Source organism: Haplochromis burtoni, unplaced genomic scaffold (assembly GCF_018398535.1).
Source record: "Haplochromis burtoni strain Fernald_Lab_line unplaced genomic scaffold, NCSU_Asbu1 Contig_1030, whole genome shotgun sequence".
Taxonomy (NCBI): domain Eukaryota; kingdom Metazoa; phylum Chordata; class Actinopteri; order Cichliformes; family Cichlidae; genus Haplochromis; species Haplochromis burtoni.
Window position 1 is genome coordinate 6,712 of NW_024583391.1, and position 25,013 is coordinate 31,724.

Sequence of the window (25,013 nt, forward strand, 5' to 3'; positions counted from 1 at the left end):
TAGATTAACAGTATAGATATATGTTGTGGTGTTGTGCGTGTAGGGACGTGGCCTGTGTGGTTGTGTGTGTTTAGGATCTTGTTCAACGTTTAATCCATAATATGTCATTGGCAATTATTCATAATGACATCCATAAGTGTAATTTATTTGAATTATATATATATGGGTCGTGTTTTTAGTGGCGGTGTTGTTAGGTTATGATCAACCTGTTAGCTACATCAACTATTCATCTATATTTTATTGCAATCGACATGCCTACACTTATATATTGTATTAAATCGTTGACCTACCAGTCATCTAATGCAATTCATAGTGAGAAGTAACAGCTTAAATAATGCTCTTACGTATTCACTCGTTTTTCTCTACAGTTTTAGCTTCTAACATGGCTTTTTAAACAACTGGTTCTATAAACCACAGTCCTGAAGTTTCACAGTTTTAGTTCCTCATGCACATTTTTTATTAATATTGTGCACTGTTATCTAATAATGTGTTTTCAATTTCGTGTGATATCAGGTATGTGATGCAGTGTCTTAGTCTTCTTTGAATGCGTCCTAATTCCATTATTACTGATATGAATTTGACACAAGCTTGGAATGAGAGACTTATCTCACTATGGCCCAAACCCAGTACTTCAAAGCACTGATGCAAAGGAACATTTAGTACATCAATTTTTAGAAACTAGCAGCTTTCATAAAACTGCAGTATTTGATAGAATGGAAAGGTAAACAATCTGATAAACCAGCTGTAACGAATACAAAAACAGGCTATTTTTTCTGTGGTGACTGTGAAAGGACAGGAGGACTGACCTTATAGAGTAAAAAAAAAAATCGTTATTATGGCTTAAAATAAACAACAGTAAAAAACAACCTCAAATATCTACAACCATAAACTGTTACCTATGCATTAATGCAGCATTTACACTGATACATACAAAGTGGACAATGAATTAAGCGATCTGGGAAAACAGAATCTTTCCTACCTGAGAGACAGAGAACAAAAACCCAGAACAAACATTCAGCTTCTGTGAAGAACATGTCTGTTGCAGATTGTGCTGTCTTATCAGAAAGTGGATTTATAAGCTTTCAAAAAGCTCAGCTGCTATTATATTAGAGAGTGAATGCTTAAAACCAGAAGTCATCTTCTTAAAACTACGAAGTCTGATGACAGAATGGACAAAGAAATTAGGGCAAATGTGCTTGCATGCAACACCTTCAGATCACTTCCTCTTGTGGAAAGACGAAACCTCAACCAAAGTGTCAAAGTAGTGTACCAGCTGTGAAACACTGTGAAATGGTTTTTTTTGTGTGTTTGTTTTTTAATGTTTCCATGTTGTCAGAGTGAGAACAGATACATGTGGTTTGGTTGTCATTTTGTGGTCCAGATAAAACTAAGAAGAAATCCCACAGACACAGACACTTTGAACTTTTAATGTTCAATTCAAAAGCATCTCAAGCTCACACACATGAAAACTTTATGAAACAACAGGTTTTTGTCTTTTAGTACAACATTTGGAATTAGTGCGTTTACTGCAAAATATTTCTAAAGTCAGGAGTCAGCCATGTTTTTTCTTTTCAACTGATTTTTATTATGTGTTTTATGCAGAGTTTAAAAACAGATACACCAGTTGTGATGCTGAAGTCATACAAAAGTCACTCAACTACAGAGGAAATATATGGTGACAAACTTTATTGAGCAGAAAGTTGGAGTAGAGCCTGCTGTTCCAAAACCAGGATGGAAACAACTTCCTCTCTGAGGGTGTGTGTAGCTACTGAATGAGTGGATGTTTGCACTGCTTCTCTTTTCAGAATTGCTTTCTTGAGAGGGTAAGAGAAGTCTACAGGGCTGTTGTTTTCTTTGAGACGAAGATGGTCAGGTTTTGGTTGAGAGCGGTGTGGTATTGAATTACTTGTTGGCAGCTGTCTCTCCGTTGTTTGTATCCTCTGTGTGGATCTGTTGCCCACCTCCTTAATTCCAGATGAACAGATCATCTTGGTTGCAAAGAGATCAGACTCCAACACGTTCAGTCTCTTTAAAGACAGATATTTATACATATGAATGACCCTTTGAAAGACATTTCAGTGTCTAAAAGAATTAAATGTGGCAATGATTTGTGTACTATTATTGTCCCAGCTCAGTTACACATGTTGTGCTTTGACAGCAGTGCTCATACTGCCTGCCTAAATAACAGTGGACAATGGAACAAGTGAGTTGCAGGCTCAGGCCAGTGGTTCAAGGAAGCAGTAGAAGGCTGGTGACAGTGGTTATTGTAAGCAATGATCTGCAGGTTGTGATGCAAATGAACACCTAGTCACAGATAGTGCTGTAGATAACAACCAGCAAACAGCTCTCCATGGTGGTGTGAAAATGGACTTGTAAACAGTGCAGGAGGATGACGAAGTGAAATGCAGAAGCTGTGGCAAAAGGGAAAGAGAAGTGGAGGCAAATCAAAGCAGTGGACAGGCAAGGTGAATGAAAACTGAAGCTGTAAATCAAAGCAAGATTTCAGGTTATTTGAATGCTGTAAATGTTGAAAAAGAAGAAGAAATGTTCAAGGATGTTTTGTTGTTACAGTTCTCAGTTCTCAAAGAATGATGATCAGCGGGCATATTACTTACAGAAGACCAATTACTTTTTCCGTGAACCCATTGAAAGACAGTCTTTAGAAATCACAGACAATCCCTGATGGAGATATATTCATATATTGTGTTTTAAAGATAAGGAGAGTATAGGAGAATAGAAACTTTAAATGCGATAAAGGTGAGCAATGTTACATGAGCTCAGTACAGAAAAAGACATTGCTGTGCTCCTACAGGAAATGGCTTATTAGATAATGAAGTTGAATGGGGCATGAGTAAGAGAGGATGGTACTTTCTAAATCTTGTTACAACTCTTAGTGCAGATGTAGCAGTTTTATTTCCTCAGCACCTTCAGTTATCACACGTTATCAAATCCAACTTAATAGTTCACTAATTCAGTTCAGTTATATTGATATAGCAACAAATCACAACTAAATGTGCCTCAAGGTGCTTTATAGTGTAAGAGCAAGCACATGGCACAAGGAAAAACAGGAAGAAACCTCCAGCAGAACCAGGTTCAGGGAGGGTGGAGCCATATGCTGTGACCAGTTAGGGGTGGGGGCAGTGGGACAGGACAGAAGCCACACTACAGAAGAGAACCAGAGATTAATGATTAAACGCAGCCTGGTGTATCAACTCTTAGGAAGTGAGAAGAGGTGAGTGAAGAAAAAAGTGTATCATGGGACACCATGAAAACAATTCATCTGATTTCCAGTGATTCAACTTGTCATTTTAATGCAGTAATGTAAGTTTTTACAACTTGACAAAATGTTGTCTCTGTTGAATGTGTTTACAGATACAACAAAATGCCCTGCTTTTCTAAATGTATCAAATGGGGAAAAAATGTCCTATGCAGTGTATTGAATGCCTAACATCTAACAACTCGTGCAATAACTCATTCTTTCAAAAACACAGGAAGTCTCTGCAAGCTAATCAAGGCCATGGTGCACGTGTGAATGCTGCACAATGGAAGAAGTGTGGCATGCAAAGATGAGAAAAATGTTATCTTATGCATCAGCATCAGCCATGTGAGAAAGTCCTGCTGTTTACAAAAAGTGCACCCAAAACGGACTGGCAGATGAAACAAACAGAAAAGACAGTCTAACCACAGATAATTTAACAGAAAGGAACACCAGAAATTTAAAACTGTAAAAGCAGAAATACATGATGAACAACCAAAGAAGAGAAAAACTGACAGAGAGAGGCATTTCTATTTATACACATTAGAAACAGTTAGAGTAAAGCAAAGAATAGCATGGCAGGAAACAGAAAAACAGACGATGCACTCTTACAGAGATGCTTTGGTTCATGCATTCTTGCTGTTTCTGTTTCATGCAGGCTTTATGAATGCAGACAGCAAAATGCGAATGTGAAACATATGAAAATATGAATTCATTAGTAAGGCTGGAATACCACAAATTTTATCAGTCACAAAAGTGAAAACAGTTTGATCTGAGTACAACAGCTTAGCCTCCAATCTTATAAAACTGGACAGACTTTGGATATTTTCCTTAAAGCTGAGATGTTGATCATAAATAATGCCCAGGTTTCAATCAGATTGTTTTGTGTATGTCATTATTTGTTCATAGTAGGGAGTGTGTGTGTTTGGGGGGTGTTAAGTTAAGTTGTAAGATGATAATAGCAGACACCTGTGTACTTACGTATGTATGTCTTATTATAGATACTCTCAATTAAAATGTTTTTTCATAAGGACAGGCAAAGCAGCATTGTTTTGTTTTTTGTTTTGTTTTTTACCCAAAATCAGATGTTTATATAATAAATGTTTGCCTTTCATTATCTTAAACAGCTGCTCATTAAGTAAAAGTAAAAGTAACTTAGCGATGGGGCGGTAGTTATGGACTAAGCCAGACACAGATGCTTGGTTTTTTTTGTTGTTTTTTTTTTTTTTTTTTTTTTTTTTTTTTTTTTGTTTTTTTTTTTTTTTTTTTTTTTTTTTTTTTTTTTTTTTTTTATTTTTTTTTTTTTCTTTTTTTTTTTTTTTTGTTTTATGTTGTTAAGGAGGGAGGAATGGGATTCAAGGAATAACACAAACCAGACTAAAACCAAGAACAGAAATAAACAAGAGAATTAAAACCTGAAAATACAAATATAAAGGAATACACCAGAATATGCTGCTCCAAGAAAGCACCCTTAACCAGAAACCCTTAACACTCTCCAAGAAAACCCTGATGCAACACCCATAAAACTAAGAAACAAGACAAATGTAAATATAATATATGCAGAATATAGAATCATGAAACAAAGATAATCAAAAATACAAAACTAGAAAAACATCCCAAAACTCCTAAACCTAGACCCAGGGACCATGTTTAGCCAGATTAGTTCATTAATTTTTATGTGGCCTGACTTTGTGAATATGTGCTCTGACTGACGTCCATACAATCGTTTAAATTGCGCTTAAAAACTCACTTGCTTAATCTAGCCTTTGAAGCAAGTTAGTTCAGACTTCCACCTGGTCTGCATTTGTGCTACATAACTGTAACTGTTGCTGTAACTATAACTGTTTTTGTTGTCTTTTGTTGTAACCTGCATTGCGGCACTTTTGTGAAGCACTTTGATGGACACAGGTCCTTTTTAAATGTGCTATGGAAATAAACACTAATTGATTGATTGATGTATTCCTTATGACTCTTTTAGGGTGTGCCTAGAACCTTAGCAGGCCTTTTGGAGTGCAATTCATTTGCCAAATAGAGACAAAGCAGACAGGGCATACACTGGTATGTCAAATTCCTGGCCAGCATGTCAGATTATGATAAAATGGCATTTGGTTCGTGTTCATTGGTTTTACACATCATGCAGGTTTCAAACTGAACCCAAACTTCCTTCCTCTTTAAATACTTTATGCATTTATAAACTATAGCTGTCTGAACAAGTTAGTATTTTACATTTGAAAAATTGTAAAATACGAACTGAAAAACTATAAAAATTTTATGTCTGCTGCCCTCTAGTGGTTGAACTCTTCACCTTGCAGCAGTGACATGCAGCCTTGTTCACTCAACACCTTTCACTCAAGAATTGTGCTTTTAAATCAGTCTTGCTGTTTACTAAATCTCACTTTGCACAAAACACATTCTTTCGGGTAACCAATGAAAAATCAGCACATGCTGACTTCACAGCGTCACTGAATCCAAACAATTTGGTGGACTCCTAATTGCAGGAGCCCTCTTCACTCTTTCTGCTCTTTAGCAGTTAGAGACATGGCCACGAGATGGAGCCATTATCATAACTCATCATTTCAACAACTGCTTGTGCTTTCAATATAACAGTCTCTACTGTTGAGGGATGATTTAATCACCTGCTCTGAGGTTCATGCAGGTAGTGGTAATATTGTATCCTGTTACTCTGTTTCACATTGTAAATGTGTTTTACACATTTTCTTTTTTTTTTTACAAAGATTGCAGTTGTCTCTTCTGGATGATAATTCATCTGAGCTCAGTTCATGAAATGGTTAAAACGCAACAAAAAACATCTGAATATATTTCTTGCCCAAGTGTGTGTCTGTGCGTGTTTGTGTGTGTGTGTAACAGGTTACAGTTTTGGCTTGTTTAGTGCCCAGCCATAACATTGCGAAGAAACAAGAAGTGTCTGCTAGTTACTGCAAGTGTCACATACACAGATCCTAGGTCTGACGAACAGTCTCAGTTGTGGGCAAAAGACAAAAACCAGTAAAATTCTAAAATGTGTTTCAATACTCTAAATGCTAAGATCAACAGGAAACAGTGGAACCAATATATCGTTGACACTTAAAAACTTTTCTTGAGTATTGATATCTCAAAATAGTTTAGTTTGTGTGATACCACATGTATGCAGTTTGATTGTCAGTCAGGTTACATCGCTCGCGTGCTACAAACCGACAATGTGAAGAAGTCTCTTTGAACAGTGAAGCTCTTTGATAAGAGATAAATACACTTCCCGTTACTGTGAACATGATAAACTTATAAATTAATAATCATAAGTTGGATCAACTAAATACTGAACATGAGTTTATGGTGGTGTTCATTGTTTGTGAACACTTTCCCTCTGGGATATGTGATGGAGCAGGCTCATCCACTGGATGTCTTGTTTGTAAGAACAGCATGTCGTCATAAGCATAAGTCACACTGAAGCAGTTCTTGTGATGGAATCTGAAGCAAAAAGTAAATACAATGAAATATTTGTACAGATATTATTTTTATAATAATACTGTAATATACTAATAATACTGTGTGCGTCTATTGTAATTAAGTGAATGACTGGTGTTGTGATGCAGATGTGCCCCAAAGCTGACTCATCCATACACACTCACAGTGTCACAGTCAGACATGTCTGTCAGACATGATTTATATATAACTCACTCACTTACTGCACATAATGTCCTCTTTGTTTAATAATCACTCACTGTATATACTGTTCTCTCTGTTTTCGCACAGGTAACATTTCACTGCGTGTTGTACTTGTATAACTATGCACGTGACAAATAAAGAATCTTGAATCTTGTGGTGTGGGAAATCTTGAGTGATCCTTATGGGCAGAAATCTGTGCCATCAGAAACTGCGTTTGAATAAGTTCAATTTGAATTTGAATTGCTCAGATTGAATCTGAATTGTAACTTGAATAAATGCTTTTGAAAACTGAATTTGAATTAGTCTAATTTGAAATTGAATTTATGGTTTGAAAATGATCATCACTAAATTGAAATTGAATTTTATATTTTGAAAATGAATTGATTTGCTTTGAAACTGCATTTTATCCTTTAAAAATTCAGCTCTCGAATAATTTCAGTTTCACTTCTCACCATTCAGTTTCAGTTCTACAATTCAATTTCAGTTCCAAAATTCAGTTTTTTGGAACTTACATCCGGTTCCGGTTCAAGCGCAGATTAATAGAACTACGTTTTACTAGCGGACCGAAAGTGTTACTGACGGGAATCTACAGCGTCTTGAGCTGAATTAAGACTTCAGAAGTCATTCGTCATGTCGAATGACCAGCGGATAAACTCTCAGGTTGGTAATAAATGTATTACATGTATAAGAACAAGCGTCATGTTAACAAATGATAGCCGTAAGGTAACTTTTATGCTTATTGTACTGATAAACTCGAATTGTATTTTCGCGATATAATTTACGCGATAGTTATAATAACTTATCGCGAATTAGATCCTCGCCCTCTCGGTCTGCTTCAAAAAAAAAAAAAATAATAAAGATATGCTTTTCAGCCAATCCAAATTATTATAGGGTAGGCCGGGGGGCTCCAGAAGCCAACCAATATCTAGCCGCTCGTTCACGTCGTTGTTGATTTACGCAAAATCAAGGTTGCCAATGCTCGCACGTTGTTGTTTGGGAAAGTCATCAGCGTGGTAATGTATCCATGCGTTCTAATGGATGAAATGAGTCTTTGTTTTTTTTTTCCGACTCTAGAAATATATCATACTTTTTTTAAATATCACTGTTTTTTGATATAATGCTCTAAAGTAACATAACATAGACTGAGATTGGAATTTCTTTTTATTTTCAGTTTATTGTATATTGACAAAAGTTTAGTCTATTTTGTCTGTTCTTCTGTAAATACAAACTAATATTTATTTAGGAATTTAATATTTTGGTTTTAAGTAATTGACATGTTTAGTAGATTTTTTCGTTTTCTATTTGAAACTTCTTAAACTGCATTACGCTCCTTTTGTCTGTTAGTTTTGCTCTTTTAATTAATAATTATAATCTACCAGTTTACCAGTAGATCTGGTTTTTTTCGAATATTAGATTTTTCATTATTTCTACTGTATATTGTTTTTTCATTTTTCAGCTGATTAATCAGATTCTATCATCGATAAAGCCAAATAACTATTTTATTTGTTATAATTTAAAATGTGCGTTTCTCACAAATAAAATGTAAATATTGTTATCAGCAGCTTTTTTATTTAATATTTATTCCTCCAGAATAAGTTTCATACCATAATCGGACTTTTGTAATGGATGGTGAAGTTCAACAGGTTATATTGACTTATAGAACATGAGACTTTTCAGAATATAGAAGCCATAATATGCAATAACTTTATCACAAAGGCCAGCCTAAATAGTTTTATTAAGTTTTCTATAACAACTCACAAACAAAACAGACTAAATTGTCAATTCCACTTAGAAACAAAATATTAATTCTAAAAATAAATCTTAGTTTGTTTTACAGAAGAACAGACAAAACTGACTAACTTTTGTCAATATCAAATAAACTGAGAACTAAAAGGAAATTCTCAATCTCTCCTTGTTGTATAGCTGAGCTTTTCAAACAGTTTTAACAGTTACTTTAGTCTGACAAAAGCCGAATGACGAATTAGCGCTTCCAGTCAGAGACTGAGGCTACGTCCACACGTACACGGGTATTTTTGAAAACTGAGATTTTCCGTTTTCGTTTTAAAAAATAATCCCGTCCACACATAAAGGCAGAAATGAAGGAAAACGCTGCTATGAACATGCCAAAGCAGCAGGTGGCGCTAGATTCCTAACCGTGCAGAAATGTTGGCCAATCAGAAGTCTAGAAGCCTCGGTGGGAAAAAGTAAACAAAGCTGGGGCATAGAAGCAGAACCGAGTCGTATGTGTGGAGGGACAGTAACTGTGTGTATATGTAAGCATTTAAACACTGCAGAGAGTAGAATTAACAGTAACAGTATTGTAGAAATTCATTTCACCAAAACAATAACGTGGCGCACAGTGTGACGCATGCACCAGTTTATTGTATTTCCAGACTTGCTTTCGGCACAATTTACAGTGCACGCTACTCTGTTTTTTGTCAGACTTGAAATAGCCGAAATACCTTCACACTACGGAACTTCTTTGGCTCTTCCGTTCGACAATCTCTCCGGCGTTGGAACCATCATCTGTTTTCTCTTCGGTAACCTTCGGTCACGCTCGGTTGATTTTTCTAGTCGGCACACTCATTTCCTCCATTACCGGCGACGGTGGCTGGCTGCTTCCCAAACAAATACACATGTGCGGCTTGGCACTTGTGCTGTACGTAACAAGTCACGCGACGTGACGCTGCGGCTGTGATTGGTTCGGCTCTGCGCTACTTAATTTGGATTGGCTGACCTTTTTTTTTTTTTTTTTTTTTTTAAGAGGACAAGAGCGGCGAGGTCTATCGCGATAGTTTAATTTCTCTATCGAGTAAAAGTTATATCGCGATACATATCGTTATCGTTCTATCGCCCAGCTCTAACGTACATAACTTTTATGCTTATTGTAGCTGTTAGCTAAAAACGCTAATTTAGCGTAGTTTGCCCTGAATTCAGCTTTGACAAACAAATATGATCGACTGTTTCTAGTAGAATTCCAAAGTTGTCATCTTGTACCCTCTCAGAGTACCCCCTCTGTATGCTTGCAGAGACCCCTACAGTAGGGAAACATGCAAAACGGTGTCCAAACCTTTGTATTTTAGCTTTATTTATGTCTTACACAGCATCCCAACTCTTTAGCTAACTTAATAACTTTAGCTAAAGTGAATAGTTAGTCTAATTCATTAGTGCAGCATTACTGGATCACCTCTGTTTGAAGTGATATAATGTGATATACAACTATCACTGTGTTTAACTACCATAATAATTCTTAGGGTACTGAGTGCATGCTTAATTAGATTTTTTTTTTTTAAAGCATACTGCTCCATTACTATGTTTGACAGGCTGAAGTTGTCGGGTCACCTCCTAAATCGACCATCTTTTACAGGTGTTTTGTGCCAGAAATGGAGTGTCCACTGAAGACTGAAGATACTGAATCTCTACGCCTTGCCATTGATCCCTCTTGTGCCTTCATCTAGACAAGAGACATTAACTTAACCACTCTCATATGCTCTGTACCTACATCACCTTCCCTGACAGTCGTAGCTTGGCTCATCTGAGGGTGAAATTATAAGAATGTGTTATTTTGCAAAGTGCTCTCTAGGGTTCCTAAATAAAATATGGCATTGAGGTCATTTCTTTTGAATTAATCCCTTCTTCTGAAATATAAGAACCTCTCCTGGTTTTAATGGCACTTTGGATTTCCTTACTTTCTGTTCCACTTCCAAACCCAAATAGATGCTGACAAGCTGACACAGTAACATGGAAGAGGGAAAGACGTTGGAAAGGACTACTACAAATAAACCTAATGCCTAACAATGAAAAGTGTAAAATAAGAACAATAATAATAATAATAATAATAAAGATAAAAGATGAAGTAACAAGTTTTTAGTTTTGTTTATTCCAAATGATCATCCAGATGTCTGTGACATGTGATGACAAACACCATAATGGAAGGCCTTAGTCATCACATGCTTAAACTCATCATATATTTTTGCATATGCTGAACAGGCAGTCAGACATGCTGTAACTGTGGGGTAGAAAACAGCATGAACACCATACGGCAGGGGTCTCAAACTCCAGTCCTCGAGGGCATGGAAAAGTTGCATGACACTGTCTTAGACCCCTTGTATGCTTGCAGAGACCCCTACATTTGAGACCCCTGTCATATGGAATATGACAGGTGTGGTTGAACTGCATGAAGACTCTGAAGTTTCTCTTCTCTTCTGGCAGGACAGGAATGTGGCCTTGTCCTGTGAGCCACTGTAAGGATGTACTTAGAGTAGAACTGGACTGTCACCGGCCTCAGGCTCTTCACCCTTTTCAAAGACAAAGCAGTCATTTAGATAAAATATTAGATATTGTTTACCTGTAAATGCACAAAGTAAATTTAGAAATGTAATTATTGTCAAGAGTGAACAAGCACTGATAGTGTAATCTACAGCTGTGGCCAAACGTTTAGAGAATGAGAAGTGTTGTTTGCTTATTTACAAAGTTTGCTGTTTCAGTGATAGTTGTATATCACATTATATCACTTCAAACAGAGGTGATCCAGTAATGCTGCACTAATGAATTAGACTAACTATTCACTTTAGCTAAAGTTATTAAGTTAGCTAAAGAGTTGGGATGCTGTGTAAGACATAAATAAAGCTAAAATACAAAGGTTTGGGCACTGTCTTGCATGTTTCCCTACTGTAGGGGTCTCTGCAAGCATACAGAGGGGGTACTCTGAGAGGGTCCAAGATGACAACTTTGGAATTCTACTAGAAACAGTCGATCATATTTGTTTGTCAAAGCTGAATTCAGGGCAAACTACGCTAAATTAGCGTTTTTAGCTAACAGCTACAATAAGCATAACAGTTACTGTACGGCTATCATTTGTTAACATGACGCTTGTTCTTATACATGTAATACATTTATTACCAACCTGAGAGTTCATCCGCTGGTCATTCGACATGACGAATGACTTCTGAAGTCTTAATTCAGCTCAAGACGCTGTAGATTCCCGTCAGTAACACTTTCGGTCCGCTAGTAAAACGTAGTTCTATTAATCTGCGCTTGAACCGGAACCGGATGTAAGTTCCAAAAAACTGAATTTTGGAACTGAAACTGAATGGTGAGAAGTGAAACTGAAATTATTCGAGAGCTGAATTTTTAAAGGATAAAATGCAGTTTCAAAGCAAATCAATTCATTTTCAAAATATAAAATTCAATTTCAATTTAGTGATGATCATTTTCAAACCATAAATTCAATTTCAAATTAGACTAATTCAAATTCAGTTTTCAAAAGCATTTATTCAAGTTACAATTCAGATTCAATCTGAGCAATTCAAATTCAAATTGAACTTATTCAAATTCAGTTTCTGATGGCACAGATTTCTGCCCATAGATCCTTTTCTAACTTCCTATAGGGAAGCTAACTGAAAAGGTCTCCAACTTAAAGACTGGTTGACATCCAGTGGATTTTCTGAGAATAACATATCAAAACAAAGTGGTAGAAATAGCTTCAAACAGTGTTAAGTTCATTTCAGTGCATGTTTCAGAAACATATAGGGACTCAAAGTGTGCTCTACCACTTTGAGTTGGGCAGAACATTCAAAGTTCTCATCTATAAATTATACAATGTTGACGTTTGGCCTTTTCTCTTGGTGAATATATGCATTTATGTCTATTCTTATTACAGGACTCGTGAATAATCACTGATACCTGAGATATAAAAGATGACAGCCACAAACAGAAAGCCAGCATCTCTCAATAACATGATTTTTAGTCCAAACCTTTGGTGTAAGTGCACAAAACACAAGAGACAAAGTCATTCACCATTCAAACTAAGAAGTACTCTCTGTCAGACTGAGGGATGAGGTAGATAACATGAATGTTTCATATTTACTGGTTGTGCAGCTTGGACACTAAAACCAAACGTCCTTCCTCTTTCTTTAAATCTTTAGTATTCTTGCATGCTATGTTGTACCATGAAAACATATTAAACTACGTTCAGTCACTTCCCATATAATAATGATGATTTTATTAGATTTACTGTAAGTATCAGCTCTGCTCCTTGTAGTTGTATTTGAATGCATTAAATAGTCATTGTTGAGCAGAGAGCTGCGGAGGTGGTAAAACTGTTAAACGTGCAGCATGAACAGCTGTAGAGATGTCGACTTTAGTCTGCTGTGAAGCTACTTTTTTGCCTCTGGTTGAATGTGGGTGCTGGGTGTGGTCAGAAAGTGCCTGACTTTAGCGCTTTGCAACCACACTCACAGATGTAAACACTTTTACTCTTTGATAAAAATCACATTTCATAACCACTCTTGGTGTTTGCTGCGTTAGATGCTCTGAGATATTGCTTGTCTGATCAAAAAAAGCATAATCTGAACAAGCCCGTAAAACCGAAGATAACTGAGCTGTAAATGTTCATTAGTTAATTATGTTATGTTATGTGGCAGGTTTTTACTGACTTTTCTACATTTTGCAGTCAGGTGATAGTTAATGTCAATAATCGTTGTTTGCTGGAAACTCACCTGAAAGCAGGTCTGATTTTACTTGTACTTATTTGTACTCATTGTACAGTCATTGAAGGAAAAAAGATTGAATAAACCCTCCACCTTCTGACAGCAAAAAGGTGAAGAAACAATCCAAGTGATTATTCTGATAAATCTTCACAATAGTTGTGCAAAAGAATTTAGCTACTTGAGCTACTATTTGTTTATTTTGTCTTATGTTATATATATATATATATATGCGCCCCATGTGTGGAGCTGCACAGCGACAACATGTTAACCCGTTAACGCGTTATATGTACAGAGACATTTCAGGGATTTAGAGCCATTCTGTCCAAACTTTTGACTGGTATATATGGTGTTGCATGCACTCTGTCTACACATTTGCCTTTATCTCTCTGTCCATTCTCTAATTGGCATCTCTCTTTTAAGCAGGACACTTCTGAATCTCACCTCCTTTATTTTACCCAAACAGCATCTGGAGTATTTAGAAGATCAAACAATCAAACATTCTGACTAAAAGCTGGAATTTAAAGCAGTTGTGTTTTTCAGAAGCCAGATGTTTGTTTTGGATCTTTGTTCTCCATCTCTCAGGGAGGATATATTTTGTTCAATTTAAGACTACAAAACATTTCAGGTGTAGCCAGACTGTGAAAAGTCACAAAAAGATTAGATAAAACAGGATAATAGCTTTTAGTTGAAGGGACTTTCACTAATTCTATCTTGATGATGTCATTAAAGTACAAGTTAATCATTTGCATTATCACTGTACAACTGCCATGACTTGTTGGTATAGAGATCAATGTTATAGAAATTGTGTAAATCTGCACAGATGCTTGTTAATCAAATGTTGTGTTAAAGGTGTTCAGGGACAAACAAACAGCATCTGTGCCTTGAAAGGTTCATCAGTGAATCTGTCCTGCTCACATCAACATCCAACATCAAGCATGAACTGGTACAGTGTACACAGGGGGGGCTTCAAGATTGAGACCTCTGCAGATGGAAAGTACAGCATGTCAGCAGATAGTAACTTGACTCTGACAGTCAACAATCTAGCAGAGAATGATGCAAACATTTACTGCTGCAGAGAACCTGCTGACAAATCAGACTGTGGCCAAAGGGGAATTTCTCTCAGTGTTGCAGGTACAGTGGTTTTATCAAATGCGTTAAGAACTCATCTATGAATAATCAATGTATTGATAATTTTTCTATTAACAATCTTCTCAGAGCTGCAGGTAAAGGTGATTCCTGCCACAGAGGGACAGACAGTAACACTGATGTGCAGCAGCAGCTGTCCTCTGACTGAAAAGCCTGCAGCCTACATCTGGTACAAGAACAGAGAGTTTCTCTATGAGGACTGGTCTCCCTGGTACCAAGAGCTGCTCAGCAGTGAGGAAGCAGTCACATACTCCTGTGCTGTCAAAGGCTACGAGCATCTCAGAGCCCCTCAAGTCTCTGTGGGTGAGTCATGATGTTGCATTGTACAAAACTACTCCAACATAAACCTGTGCAAATAATTCCTGAGTAAACATACTCAATACTCTAATATTTTTTTCATCCAGATTCCATCACATCAACATGCTTCAATGTGACGTACACTAAAAGCGAAATGTGTCCTTATCAGCAGGGATCAGAACATGAGCCTTGTTCCATCACATTTCCCAGAGGTGAACACAAACACGTCTTCTTACTGATCTCTGAAGTATGACACTGTTTCTATATTCACTTTTTAAAAATAATTTAAAACTGAAGGGTTAAAAGATGTTATTGGCAGTTGGCATGGACACAGAGATTTGTGAATGCGAGAATGAGTAGGATTTCAAATTGCTACAAAAGGCACATGTACTAAAAATCTTTGATGATTTTGAATCTCCTTGACACTGACCTCGAGGTCAAGGTCAAAGTTCTAGTTTTCTGAAAATTTTGTGATTGCAATAATTCAGGAATGGATTCAAGTAGGATTTTCACATTAACAGCATAGGTACATCTACTAAGAAGCTGAGGGGTAGCACTGACAGCCATCAGGTCACACGTGAATTACATTACGCTTTGGGTGAAAAAAGTAGAATGCCAAGATTATTATTGAAGTGTGTGGATGCAGTCAATGAAAATGTGTTAAACTGAAAACGTCCCTGATGAGGAAAAGACAGAATGAGTACACAGACTCCTCTCTTATAATGAAAAGAGAAGTGAGTTCAAGCACCGTTGTTCTTTGAACTCACCTCTACAAATCTGCTCCCATACACAAAACCATGTAACTGACATACATACACGTGTAAAATATGCATAATAACATAGTGACTGACGAAACTGTATTTATCATCTCTTCAGTGGTACATGTTGTAAAGACACCTGGGAACACACTGACCTGTAGCACCTCATGTCCTCTGATCGACCCTCAAACTGTCTATGTGTGGTATGAAAATAGAAAACTTTATAGGGAAAATATAAGAAGCATTTCAACTCCAAGTTCTTTGAAAAACAACTTTTACTGTGCAATTAAAGGTCATGAGCATCTTCAATCTGATGACGTCTGTGAGTATCAAAGAAAACTGTTAATTCTGTTAATTAATAACAAGCTGTTATCTCAACATGCAGACACCAAAGTCAACTCTAAATCTTCCATCTATATTTCAGGTGTTCAGGATAAAAACTGCTGGACAGTGAATTATGTCAGCAGGAGAATCTGTGCTCTGGAAGGATCTTCAGTGAACATTATCAGTAAATACTCACATCCTGATAACATGAAACCAGAGTTTAAATGTTGGAGTAAAAAATGGAAAACAGGTGATAAGGAACTTGAAAAACCGATTGAGCCTTCAGGTCGTGTGGAGTATCAGGACAACATGAAGAACCAACACACCCTGACCATCAAAAACCTGATGAAGAATGACTCAGGAGAATACACCTTCATCCTGAAACAAAATGATAAAGAACTGAAACTACCTGGAGTCTTTTTGATTGTAACAGGTAAAGTCTCCTAACAAGATGACCTAAGATGTTTCATTCATGTAAGAGCCTCAATGTTTTACACTAAAAAGCCTAAAAAGCCTCATGTAAACCTGAGCAAACAATACTGAATGTAAAAGTGTTATCAGCAAAATTTCACTGATCATCACATTTTAGCTGGTCTAAGAATAAGTGCTTCTTGTAAAACTGTTGACGGTCCTTTGCGTTCCACATTGACCTGTATCACATTACCCATCAAAATGCTATCCTATATTTAAAAAAAAGGTAATTGGGAAATTTTTTTATGAGATTTATAGTTTTTAATTATTTAGTAATGTTCCTCTTTCAGAGCTGAGAGTGAAGATGAGTCCTTCTGCAGTGGTGACAGAGGGTCAGAGAGTCACACTGACCTGCAGTACCAGCTGTCCTCTGACTGACAACACAAACTACATTTGGTACTTCAACAGTCGACCTCTGACCCCGAGAGAGAACCAGAACAAACATCTGATCCTAGACCCAGTCAGCAGGGAGAATATAAGAAATTATTCCTGTGGTGTTAAAACCAACAAGGATAACACCACAGCTCAATGGCTACCCGCAGCTGCAGGAGGTTTTGCAGCTCTCCTGTTAATAATAATAATAATACTTCTCACTGTGTTCTGCTGCCGGAGGTGAGCACCACTGTGTTCTCTTTAAGATCAGTCATGTTCAAACTCTGATTTGAAATCTGTTATTTAGTCATATCCTTTCTTGTTTGACACTCAGAAAAAAGAGGGCTTCTAGTCATTCTCCAAAGAGTGAAATATCAGACAACAAACAGCAGGTACACAACACAGTGCATCCACAATCCTGTTTTTCTTTTACTTGATCATTTATCCTTTGTGTGGATAGATTTTTTTGTCTTGTTTATCTCACCAATGTCTTAACCTTCCATATGGTGTAAAATGTGTACCATATGGGAGGTTATGTTTTTGGTCTCCTCAGGTTAGCCATAATCCCATATATGAAAACTTCTCAGCTCACAACAGCAGAATGCCTGTCAATACACACCAACCAGCTCATCTCTATTCCAATGAAGGAGAACTTGACTCCAATCAAGGTGACCTCTACTCCAATGAAGGCAAAGTCTATCCCAATCAAGCTGAACTCTATTCCAATATAGCTGATCTATACTCTAACATCCAATACTGAGTCACTGCCTTTTAAACAGAAAAAAAACTCAAAAAAGCGCCACAGCTGTTGTGTACAGAGTGTAAAACAACCACACTCTAAAATGGCACGTAGAATACAGTAGAAATGAGTAGAAAAGTAGAAATGAGTAGAAAAGTAGAAATGCTTGTGGGTTTCAATTTAAAGATGTTTGATCATGAAATGCATGTGTTGTGTACAAAGTATAAGACAATGTAAAAATATTATTGCTAACTTTGTAAAACATGCAAACTTGTGAGCTTTGTGTTGTTGCTTTCTGCGTGGTTTAGAGCTTTCAAACTGAACAGTTAAAACTTAAAGTCATCATTTCTTTTTTCCCTGAACCATACATGAACTGATAACGGCTTAACATAAATCAATAACCTTTATGAGTATTAATAAATATAAAAAAAATGCGCTGTAGTAGTTTAATTCTTTCAGCTACAACTAGTGTGAAGATTTATCTAAATAATCATTTGTCTCTTATTTCTTCAAGTTTTTCTGTAAAGTTTTTGAATGTTTGATGTTTGAATGACCCATTTTCCCTTCTATTATTATCTCTTAAAGAAACTATTTGTAATCAGAATGTTCAAAAACATCACACAGTTAGGTGACAGTGTTGATACAGCCCTTGACTTAGGATGTAATTATTATGTAAAAATACTTATTGGTAGGTGCGGTGGAATAAATGAGTAATAATTCAAGATCTCTTAGGAGAGAAGAAAAGTGTCCTGAAATACTGAGTAATTCCGAAAAAAGTTTAGAGAACAGGATTACACATAAATTGTATATTTAAGTTGATAACTTTGGGTCATTTTTAGGAGAAATGTTTTTCACGACTTTCATTGAAAATACACATTTATTTTTACTGAAAAATGCCAAGGTTATATAAGCAATGATGTTATTTCTAATATTAATTAATTACATGTTATTAACCTAAACATTTGGAATTTTTGTCATATGAACATCCACCATTATAACCAGCACCCCCACAATCAGGGTTGTGGGGGTGCTGGAGCCTATCCCAGCTACCACAGGGTAAGAGGCAGGGTACACCCTGGGCAGGATCTGTCCAGTTTGTCACAAGGCGAACACATAGAGACAGACAACCATTCGCACTCAAATGCACAATTTAGAATTACCAACCCCACTAACTGCATGTCTTTGGAATGTGGGAGGAACAAGAACCCATGCAAACATGGAAAGAACATGCAAACTCCACAGAAAGGCTCCGGCCAGGTGGTGGAATTGAACTCCGGACTTTCTTGCTGTGAAGCAACAGTGCTAACCACTGTGAAAACCTGCCATATAACGTTTCATGTTATCTTCTGTTGTACAGACTTGATAACAGGTAGGCAGACAACAACAGAAAATGTTACCAATACCAGCAGGATAACTCAGCAAACAGTATTAGATCCTTCAGCATTACTGTATCATGAGATATGATAATATTGTCCTCTAGTGGACGTGTCTCTAACTGCAAAACAGACAAACAGACGGAAAAAAAAACAAAAACAGAGGAGCCCCCCAGAATTGTCTGAGACAGCAAAAAACAAGAGTGAATTTCAAACCACATTTTTTTTAAAGAGTAACTTTGCGAACAATTTTTTTCTTTTGTTTTTCACATCTACTTTTAGTTCTTAGCTAAGTTTTAGTTAACTATAATAACCGCATCAGAATCTGCGTCAGCTCCAAGTGTTGCCTTGGAGTTGAGCTTTCCATCATCTACCTGATAAATTGTGTCACAAATTGTGATCAGCACTGTGAAGGTTATATTTTTCGACTTTTCCAGTTCATACCATCAGGCCAACCTTCCTGGCTGATAAACTGATGCATGTGGATGCCTCTCTTGTGTCCTGGACTGTGGATTACCTGACAGGAAGGCCACAATATCTGCGTCTTCAACACTTTGTGTCTTCCACAGAGATCAGCAACGCACTCGTATCAGAAAATAAACCGGACTGTGTTAAAAGCATCACTGCATTCTGCAGGAAGGGCCCGAGTCGTATCTATTTTCTGAAGCAGCTGAGATCTTTTAACATGTATCGGACAACGCTCAGGATTTTCTCTGAGTCTGTTGTGGTCAGTGCCATCCTCTTTGCTGTTGCAAGCTGGGACAGCAGGATGAGGGTCACAGATGCCAACATATTATTGATAGAAAGGTAAAAAAGATGGATGAGATAATGAAGCTGTTTTCTAATGAAAGTTTCTGTTAAAGGTGTTATTATTTGGAACTTTGTCCATGTTTATTACGAGCATTAATGCTATAACTGTCACGATACTGGGTTTTGTACCCAGTGTTTTCTGTTTGGGAAATATCACTACCATTTGTAGTTTTTAGTTTAAATATTACCTTTGCTTTGGTTAGGTTTTCATTCTGATTTTGTATTCATCGTTTTCTTTGTTATTCTCAAGTTTTTCTGGTCCTCCTGTGTTGTCTATGCCTCATCTACGTTTCTGTGTCCATGTTTAGTGAGTTTGTCTTTGTGTTTACTTTGGCCTGTCAAAATCAGGTGTTAGTCTCAGTCTAAGTGTTGGTTCCCTGTTTTATTTTGATAGTCTTTTGCCCTGTGTGTGTTGTATTCAGTTTTTCTTTGCTCGTTTTCATTAATCGATTCTGTTCACTTGCACCTTGTTTTCCCAGCAGTGTCTCTTTCCCCCATAGCCTCATGTCTTTTCAAGTCTATTCAAATTTCCCTCTGTTCAAGTTTTCAGTTTGTTTTTGTTCCTGAGCTCTGGCAATAAAGCTGTTTGAGTTTAGTTAAGCCTGTCTGCCAAGTCCTGCATTTTGGGTTCTATCGTTGCTTGGCACACACCCTCACTTGATAGTAACAGTAAAAATATGACAGTAAAACCAAAAGTATTACAATTCTTAGTGATCAGCAATCATTAAAATCAATTGTCCCTCAGTGTAAAATATAGAAAGATTGGTGAAAACTTGGCACATAACATAATTGAGTAATGACATTTACAGTCCTCACTTGTTGAAGGTTAAGCAGAGAACAATAGAAAATGTTACCAACGTGTGCAGAATGGCTCAGAAAAGATGATCAGATCTCTCAGCATCAAGACTGTTGCATTAAACATGGAGTTGCTGACACAATGAGCAGTAATTATGGTCCCTTCTGGTCTCAAATTACTAAACAACAGAACAAGAGAGAAGGTGCTAAAGGAATCTGAAATTGTGCTTGTTTTTCAGCATTCAAACAATAAATCACAGAATCTGAGGCAGGAAACAACAAGAGTGAATGTTGAACACAATTTTCATTTAAAAATTTACAGTGTTTATCTCTGTGGTTGAAGACCTCTTGTCACTTCTGAGTGTTGCTCAAATGTGGTAAAAGCTGTCACTTTTAGGCCACACCCAGCACCCATGTGTAACCAGTATCAAAAAAAAGTCTGCATCTCCACAGCAGTTCATATTGCACAGTGAGCTTGAATCTGGGGTTTCTTGATCACCACAGTCGTTTGTATTCATCACAAACCATAAACCACCATAATTAGATATGGACAAAAGCTTCAACACACAGCTTTCTTCTGAACAGCTTATAGCACCTGAGGTGACTATTTATTGCGCATTTATTTAAAATACAAGTGCACGCAGCAGAGTCGACAAAAGATTGAAAGGAAAAGGAAGGAAGTTTGGTATTAGCCTTAAAGCTGCACAAGATGTGAAACCACTGAATATGAAACAACAGTCAATCTTCCCCCCCTAACCTTTCACTCTGAAAAGGAGAACAGCTTAGGTGACCGATGACTTACTTTTTAAAAAAAAATTTATTCAAGCTTTCACTGTCAATGTTAAACGTTAAAGTCTGGACTACAACAATCATGCCGCTCAGGAATGCTTGTCGTCTCTTTGTGGGTGTCATCATTTACATCACAGGTATCAGTGATTATTTATTTGTCCCTATTTAAGAATGAAAGTAACCATAGCTAATCCTACTACATGATTTATAGATGACAACTTTGAGTTCAGATTAGTTCCTAATGTAAACTACAGAATATCTCTCTCTTTTTGACAGAAAGGTTTTTTTCTAAAGAAAGTTTCTGTTTAAGGTGTTAATGGAGGAGAAACCAGGATCTGTGCTCTCAAAGGTTCATCAGTGGATCTGCACTGCTCACATCAACATCTGACTTCAAGCAGAAAATGGTTCACTGTCCAATGGAAGGGAAATTATGTTCAGAGTGAGCTCTCTGTGGATGGACAACGTGTAACGTACAACATCTCTGATAAGAAAAACCCAACTTTAACCATCAATGATCTAAGAGAGAGTGATGCAAACGCTTACTGCTGTATGAAGACTACCGACAGTCCACAACTCTGTTGGCTCAACAGAATTACTCTTCAAGTTGTTGCAGGTACAGTGACTTTTACTCATGAATTACTTTCCAAATGACATCATTGTATAAGTTGTTCTCCATCATCCTCTCAGAGCTGCAGGTAAAGGTGATTCCTGCCACAGAGGGACAGACAGTAACACTGATGTGCAGCAGCAGCTGTCCTCTGACTGAAAAGCCTGCAGCCTACATCTGGTACAAGAACAGAGAGTTTCTCTATGAGGACTGGTCTCCCTGGTACCAAGAGCTGCTCAGCAGTGAGGAAGCAGTCACATACTCCTGTGCTGTCAAAGGCTACGAGCATCTCAGAGCCCCTCAAGTCTCTGTGGGTGAGTCATGATGTTATTCTGCTATATTATTTGACAATAAATAAATTCAATATGAACAGAAATCTCAATTCTAAATATAAAAATAATCTTCTTACAAATATTTAATTGTATTACTTTTTCTTCAGATTCCATCACAGCAACCTGCTTCAGTGTGACTTATGCTTATGGAGACATGTGTTCTTATAAACAGACACCAGTGGATGAGCCGTGCTCCATCACATATCCCAGAGGTGAAGTGGTACAAAAATAACACCACCAAAACTCACATGTCAGATTTGTTGAGTCCAACATTTGTATGAATTATATAAACTTTATGAATATATCTATGCACAGTAACGGGAAGTGTATTTATCTTTTATCAACAGAGCTTCATGTTCAAAGGACTTCTTCCATTTCTGGGTTTGTTACACTGGCTTGTAGTACAAGATGTAACCTGACAGACCCTCAGACTATCTACCTCTGGTACCACAACAAACAAAGCTATTATGAGAATCAACATTATTCAGTTCAAAACTCTTCAAGAGGCACATTTTCTTGTGCAGTTAAAAGCCACAAACGTCTTCAATCTACAGAAGTTTGTATGTGTTAAAAAAAAATATTGATTCAAGCTGACAGATCCAATAAACACATCTTTAAATCTTCCATCTATATTTCAGGTGTTCAGGATAAAAACTGCTGGAGAGTGAATTATGTCAGCAGGAGAATCTGTGCTCTGGAAGGATCTTCAGTCAACATCACAAGTGAATACTCACATCCTGATAACATGAAGCCAGAGTTTAAATGTTGGAGTAAAAAACTGAGAAGTGGTGATGAGGAAGTTAAAAGGCTGATTGAGGCTGCAGGTCGTGTGGAGTATCAGGACAACATGAAGAACCAACACATCCTGACCATCAACAACCTGAAGAAGAATGACTCAGGAGGATACACATTCAGATTCAAGAAAGATCATGAAGGATGGAGACAGTCTGATCTGCCTGGAGTCTTTTTGATTGTCACAGGTAAATCTAAACTCCTCACTCAGCAGACTTTACTCATTAACAGGAGTGTTGGAAAAATATTCCATTACAGAGCAAGGATCAAAAGCAAACAGACATTTTCCTTTTATAGAAAAATTCACCCTTTCGGTGTATTTTTTTTTTGTACAGTCAGATCAAGTGAAAAAAACATTATTTTTGACTTTTAAAATATATAAAACTATTTTATAATCCTGATCAAATATTTTCTAATGAGCACTTTGCTATATATCAAATACACACAAAAATTCATTTTCCTATTCACAGAAATTAAGAAAATGATAGTCATTCAAGTTTCATGTTGGATTGAGCAAATATCACAAGGTGGAATATTAAAAAAAACATCTATATAACCCACATGTAACCTAGAACAGTAACAATAATGGCATGAATAGCTGAAAAGAAATTAATAACCCCAGTTGTCAGACAAATACAATGAAATAAAGCAAACAATCCCTGTAAAATGTCACAGAAATGAAGAACTGAGCTTCATTAAATTTTATGTTTTTTCACTTAAAACATGGCATTACTCACTAAACATGATTTAAAAATGACACTGAAGGAGTCTGGAGTCTAATAATAATAATAATTATTATTATTGTATGTTCTTCTTCCAGAGCTGAGAGTGAAGATGAGTCCTTCTGCAGTGGTGACAGAGGGTCAGAGAGTCACACTGACCTGCAGTACCAGCTGTCCTCTGACTGACAACACAAACTACATTTGGTACTTGAACAGTCGACCTCTGACCCCGAGAAAGAACCAAAACAAACATCTGATCCTAGACCCAGTCAGCAGGGAGGATGCAGGAAGCTACTCCTGTGCTGTGAAAACCAACAAAGATATCAGCTCTGCTCCAAAGACTCTCACTGTCCAAAGTATCACAGGAACATGGACACCAGCAGCTGCAGGAGTTTCTGCAGCTCTGCTCCTTTTAATACTTCTCACTGTCTGCTGGTGCAGGAGGTAAGCTACACTGTCTCATCTGTCATACCTGTCATGGTTAAACAGTAGCTCAGGAGTTAGAGCAGGTCATCTGTTGATCAAAAGGTTGGTGGTTTGATTTTTGGCTCCCTCAGTCTGCATGCCAAATATCCTTGGGCAAGATACTAACCACCACTTGCTCTCCAATGCATCCATCAGAGTATGAATGTGTATGCTAGTGAGAAAGCATAGAGTGAATGCGGCATGTTGTATAGAGCGCTTTGAGTACTCCAGGAGTGCAGAGAAACGCTATCTAAAAATCAGTACATTTACCAAATGTTTTAACATTTTATTTATTTCTTTTTGTGCAATAGAAAAAAGAGGACTTCCAGTCAGTCTCCAAGACAAGAAACTTCAGATAATAAACAGGTTAAAAAAAACCTCTCATTTTCTCTTCACAGGAATAATAATTTATTCTCCATCACAGAAAAACTTTAAAATCACTCATCATGCTTTTTTCTTCTCACTTACATCCTAACCTCTTGTAGCCTTTTTGTCACTGGAGCTCACCACCTACCTCGATCATGTTTCTACTCAACAGTTGTATTTTTTATGTGACTAAAACACATTCACATTATGACACAGTATCATCAGCTGCATCTGCACACATCTAAAGCTCTTTTGGGGAGGAGACCACTGAACTGTTATCCATAAAAAAATCCTGACCAAAATGCTAGCCATTAGGGCTGCAGCTATTGGTTATTTTAGTAATTCAGTATTTCATCAATTATTCCATTGATTAATTGAATAATAAGAAATACTTTTAGCTTCATTAATGACAATAATAAATCAAAAAATGTACTCCTTTTTGTTT

The 25,013-nt window shown here is 36.9% G+C and overlaps 2 protein-coding genes across 3 annotated transcripts in view; both read left to right on the top strand.

The window, feature by feature from the left end:
- Nucleotides 1-18,690, top strand: part of LOC102288778 — a 19,784-nt gene extending 1,094 nt beyond the window's left edge. Inside the window, exons 2-9 of one of the 2 annotated variants that reach the window (XM_042216375.1) lie at nt 14,260-14,541; nt 14,626-14,859; nt 14,961-15,065; nt 15,730-15,933; nt 16,036-16,368; nt 16,697-17,018; nt 17,113-17,170; nt 17,332-18,689. In XM_042216375.1, the coding sequence (XP_042072309.1) occupies nt 14,260-14,541; nt 14,626-14,859; nt 14,961-15,065; nt 15,730-15,933; nt 16,036-16,368; nt 16,697-17,018; nt 17,113-17,170; nt 17,332-17,538 (1,745 nt within the window). In that variant the 3' untranslated portion in view covers nt 17,539-18,689. Of the gene's footprint in view, nt 1-14,259; nt 14,542-14,625; nt 14,860-14,960; nt 15,066-15,729; nt 16,369-16,696; nt 17,019-17,112; nt 17,171-17,331 lie in introns of both variants that reach the window. The other variant, XM_042216374.1, reaches the window with a different exon arrangement.
- Nucleotides 18,691-22,861: 4,171 nt separating this feature from the next.
- LOC121813000 (sialoadhesin-like) lies at nt 22,862-24,185 on the top strand. Its single transcript, XM_042216373.1, has 2 exons — nt 22,862-23,203; nt 23,836-24,185. The coding sequence occupies exons 1-2, from the start codon at nt 22,969-22,971 to the stop codon at nt 24,183-24,185; spliced, it is 585 nt and encodes a 194-aa protein (XP_042072307.1). The 5' UTR covers nt 22,862-22,968.
- The last annotated feature ends 828 nt before the right edge of the window (nt 24,186-25,013 follow it).